At 39.1% G+C, this 4,865-nt stretch overlaps 1 protein-coding gene across 1 annotated transcript; it reads left to right on the plus strand.

The window, feature by feature from the left end:
* The first annotated feature begins 2,463 nt into the window (after positions 1 to 2,463).
* Positions 2,464 to 3,623, plus strand: LOC108695935 (formyl peptide receptor-related sequence 4). Its single transcript, XM_018224883.2, has one exon. The coding sequence runs from the start codon at positions 2,469 to 2,471 to the stop codon at positions 3,522 to 3,524; it is 1,056 nt and encodes a 351-aa protein (XP_018080372.1). The 5' UTR covers positions 2,464 to 2,468; the 3' UTR covers positions 3,525 to 3,623.
* Positions 3,624 to 4,865: the final 1,242 nt, after the last annotated feature.

Consider the following 4,865-nt stretch of genomic DNA (forward strand, 5'->3'; position numbering starts at 1 on the left):
GATTTCTAGTTGAGCAACATCTGAGTTAAGTTTGGTTGAGCAGTGCAGTAGGATTTACTATCCCTTTAATATTTAAAAAAAATCCCAGGCAGATTTACATTTGCACATTACAATTATGGAAAAGCTAAATATCCATTAAGCATGCCATTTTCAAGACAATTTCCTACAGATGAAGCCACTTGGATTTGTGAGTTAAATGCGTCATGACTCAGAGTTAATTGAAGAAACTGTGTTATCTAAAGTTATCTTAACTCATTTAATGCATTTAACCTTTTCATTAGCATACCAAAGCACCATTGTTCACAATGGTGAATGCTTTAATTAGATGGGATGTTGTGACACAGTTTTCTGTGTTAAATGAGATAAATGGGATATCTGTGTTTAGTTATTCTGTGTCAAACAGACAAACCAAAGTGGCTGCATCTGTACATATCTGTATTTTAACTTGAGGATTTTGAAATATTGTACTGAAATGTTTAACCGTCATCTGGTTGCCAAACTCTCTGCCCAAATCAAAAAATCTAAATTTATACTTATCTTTCTCCTTAGATCATCTCCTATCCATCCTCCAGTCTATCATTCAGACAAAGGCCTGGTTGCTCGGATAAGTAGGATTTGGTTTTCAAACAAAATAGCCCCAGAAAAAAAATAATTAAAAACTACAAACTATTTCAGCTTGTCTGAGAACCCTACTAAAAGTTAAACCAATACTGATTTCTCCTTTTGTAACTAATGGGTATGTTTAATTCCCAGGAAACAATGTATTAGTAGGGCAGTTGAAAAAAAGAGATTCTTACACTTCATAGGACACATGTATGTCTACAAGCACAGGGGGGGCAAGTTGACTGGGTACCCTGGGCAACCCGGTTGGCCACCTCTCCCCCCCTGTGCCCCTAACATGTAGTGACATCACAGGGGGGAGTGAGCAGAGATGAGAAGAGCCAATGGCAGTAAGAAATCCCAGACTAGGGGTAGGCAGAAGGTTTTTAAAGAGGTACCTGCCCAGTTCCGGCCAATCATCGCACCCTAGGCAGGTGCCTTATTTGCCTACCCCTAGTTCTGGCCCTGTCTGGAAGTGCAGTGAGCAAAGTGCAGTTTCAAGCAAATCAACATACTTTTTTTCCCATAATGTAATGATTTCCCCAGAATTCCAGCATCATTGTGGTCACAAGAGGGGGCAAAATTGGCCCAACTGCTCTGCACCAAAAAAGCAAGTGCACTTTGTGGCAAATCAGGTGAAATTGTGCTGAATATTTTCAAAGTCTGGTGGTGTTCACGTTTGAGTGATGTGCGTTGTATGATTTTGGCACAACTGAACTACAGAGATTAGTGAAGGGCAGTAAGGAAACCCTGGAGCTACTGAACTGGTCTGGAGGTGGTGGTAATGCCTTCTACATAACGTACATGTGAATAGTGATGGGCGAATTTGCGCCGTTTCGATTCGCTGAAAAAATTCACAAATTTCGCGCGAATTTCGCGAAACTGCGAAAAATTCGGCGTCCGTTTTTGACGCCGGTGCCCGTTTTTGACGCCGGCATCCGTCTTTCGTAAAAAAAAAAATTTTTGCCGCGAATTTTTGCGGGCGTTTCGCGAATTTATTCGCTGGCAGCGAAATTCGCCCATCACTACATGTGAATGAGCACACACATTTTAAGGCCTGTGCACACAACACATTGTGGTGTGCACAAAGAACAAAATATCTAATATAGGTCAATCTAAAAACAACTGGACTTGCTGAGTAATCAATGAAGACGTTTTACTACTCATCCGAGCAAAGAACAAAAGAATGTTTTGTGCACATGGCCAAGGTGGAATTAGAGGGAACACTGCTCCAGGGCTTCTCTATGTCAACAGATGCAGCACCATTCAATTTGTATTGGAAGGCCAGAAGAGCTGAGTGGCAGAAGTGCAAGGAGTATATTTTGATGCAATTGCCCTTAGTGATAATGATTTAACAGGCAACTTACTGCAGGGAAATTGCTGGGACCGACATCACACTTGTGGATTAACATAAACCCTCAAATTAAAAATATGCAGAATCTCCATGTACATTGCTGGGGATGGCATTTTGTTTTGTCAAAATGTATGCATTTACTAAGCTAGAGCAACCCAAAAATACAGCTCTGACATTTCTGAAATAATTGTTTCTTATAGATTGTGCATTAAATGTTGGAGATGTACAGCAGTTTGTGCTGCTTTAGCTTAGAAATTACAACAAGCTTTGTCCCCAGAACATGTAGTCCTGGCACTTCTGTATCTCTTACAAATTTGAATATAGAGTACCCCTTCAGTACTTTAGCATGTTTTTCCACCAAAATAAGATGTTAGCCCGATCATTCAGATGTTTGAAACATAAATTGATGTTGGAACTCATTTTAATTCACGTTTAAGTTTCCAGTACTGTCCAATAACATTTAATGGCTCCTTATAATTACTGTATTTCTGCATTTTACAGGTTGGCACTGAAAATGGAGTCCAGGCAGTCTCTTAACTTCACCACCTCTTCCCCTACCAGCTACACAGATGAGGAATTTTACAATAAAATTTCCCATTTGAATTATATATTAAATGGCATGTTTTGCAGCATAATATTTATTTTGGGAACAGTGGGCAATGGGCTGGTCATATGGATCACTGGATTCCGAATGAAAAAGACGGTTAATACCATTTGGTTTCTTAACCTCGGCATTGCAGACTTTTCTTTCTGTCTTTTTCTTCCTTTCCAAATATTATCTTGGGCACTGGATTACCACTGGCACTTCGGGCAGATAATGTGCAAAGTCGTGTGTACTAGCTTTCACCTAAACATGCAAGTCAGTATCTTTTTCTTAATGGCCATCAGTGTGGATCGTTGCACCTCTGTTCTGTGCCCTGTATGGTCAAAAAATCATAGATCTGTAAAGTTAGCTAAGAACATCTCTGTGATAATCTGGCTCTTTTCGTTGACTCTCAGCTCTCCTTATCTTGTTTTTTATGATACTGGGCATATCCCAGACAGTAATATTACTTATTGTGGACAAACGTATGCAGCCTGGAAAAACACTTCCTTTGATAGCCAGACATTTCATCTCAGGCGCACAGTTATGTCATTCACCAATTTGATATCAATGTTCCTGATCCCATTTTCCATCATCCTTGTTTGCTATGGGCTCATTGCATTCTGGATTAGAAAAAGCAGCAAACGACTTGGGTCAAGTCGAACTTTCAAGACCATAGTGGCAACTGTCCTTTGTTTCTTTTGCTGCTCATTTTTTTTTCATTTGTTACATCTCCTTGATTTTATAGAAGTTGATATTAACAGTGTATTTGCTAATATAATGTCTAATGTTGCAGAAAGCTTGGCTATCTTTAACAGTTGTCTCAATCCAATGATTTATGTCTTTGTTGGCCGGGACTTTAAAATATCTCTAAGGAAGTCAATCCCATTTCTTCTAGAAAGCGCATTCAGAGAAGAGAAAGAAGACCCTCTTGAAGCACATGACAACGCTGGTGTAGGAATTGAACTGGTGCCATGCCATGCATGATGTCATACAATGTCAGTTATACAAAAGTGCTTCTGCTGCATTTGATTCCTGATAAATACATAGTTACATAGTTACATAGTTAAATTGGGTTGAAAAAAGACAAAGTCCATCAAGTTCAACCTCTCCAAATGAAAACCCAGCATACATACATACCGTATATACTCGAGTATAAGCCGTCCCGAGTATAAGCCGAGGTACCTAATTTTACCTCCAAAAACTGGGAGAGCTTATTGACTCGAGTATAAGCCTAGGGTGAGAAATGCAGCAGCTTCTGGTAAGTTTCAATCAAAAAATTGAGGGTTTCTGCTCCCATTGGAGGTGCCGGCATCTTGTTTTTGGATGCCGGCGACTATTCTTGGACGTCGACGACTATTCTTAGGCGCCGGCGACTATTCTTAGATGCCGGCAACCGTTTTTGCGCTTGACCCGAGTATAAGCCGAGGTAGAGTTTTTCAGCATATTTTGGGGGCTGAAAAACTCGGCTTATACTCGAGTATATACGGTACACCCCTCCCTACTTTTAATTAAATTCTATCTACCCATACCTATACTAACTATGTAGCTTGTCTATCCCGGATCATTATATCTTCATTCTTAAAAGGCCAGTTCACCTTTAAGTTAACTTTTAGTATGTCGTAGAAATGTCTTCATTATATATTTTTTGTAGTTTTAGAATTATTTGCATTCTTTTTCATATTCTTTCCAGCTTTCAAATGGGGGTCACTGGTCCCATCTAAAAAACAAATGCTGTGTAAAGCTGCACATTTATTGTTATTGCTACTTTTTATTACTCATCTTTCTGTTCAGGCCTCTCTTGTTCATATTCCAGTCTCTTATTCCAATCAGTGCATGGTTGCTAGGTTAAATTGGACCCTGGCAACCAGATTGCTGAAATTGCTCTCAACTGCTGAATAAAAAGTTAAATAACTCAAAAGCCACATATAATAAAAAATTAAATCAAATACAGATTGTCTCAGAATATCACTATCTACATCACGCTAAAAATTAACTAAAAGGTCAACAACCCCTTTAAATGTTATTAGAGTGACACTGCTCATGTCAGCTTTACTTCCGTATGTTAAATGCCATTGCATGTTTAGTATAACCAAAATAAACAAAATGTTTGTGGTGCATCAGCTTCTATCCAAAACTGAGAACTGAACCATGTGAAAGTTCAAGAAATCCAATTTTTAAAACAGTTAGAATTGTTTGTAATGTAATGTAAATCATCAGATATACCTCTGCAAGATCTCCCCTATCTCCACTGCAGTTCTAGCTGAGGCAGACATCTTGGATTTCACTGGCTCCTCCTACCTATATCTTCCCAGCCAACTGTAGCTC

This window comes from Xenopus laevis, chromosome 7L, assembly GCF_017654675.1.
Source record: "Xenopus laevis strain J_2021 chromosome 7L, Xenopus_laevis_v10.1, whole genome shotgun sequence".
NCBI lineage: Eukaryota > Metazoa > Chordata > Amphibia > Anura > Pipidae > Xenopus > Xenopus laevis.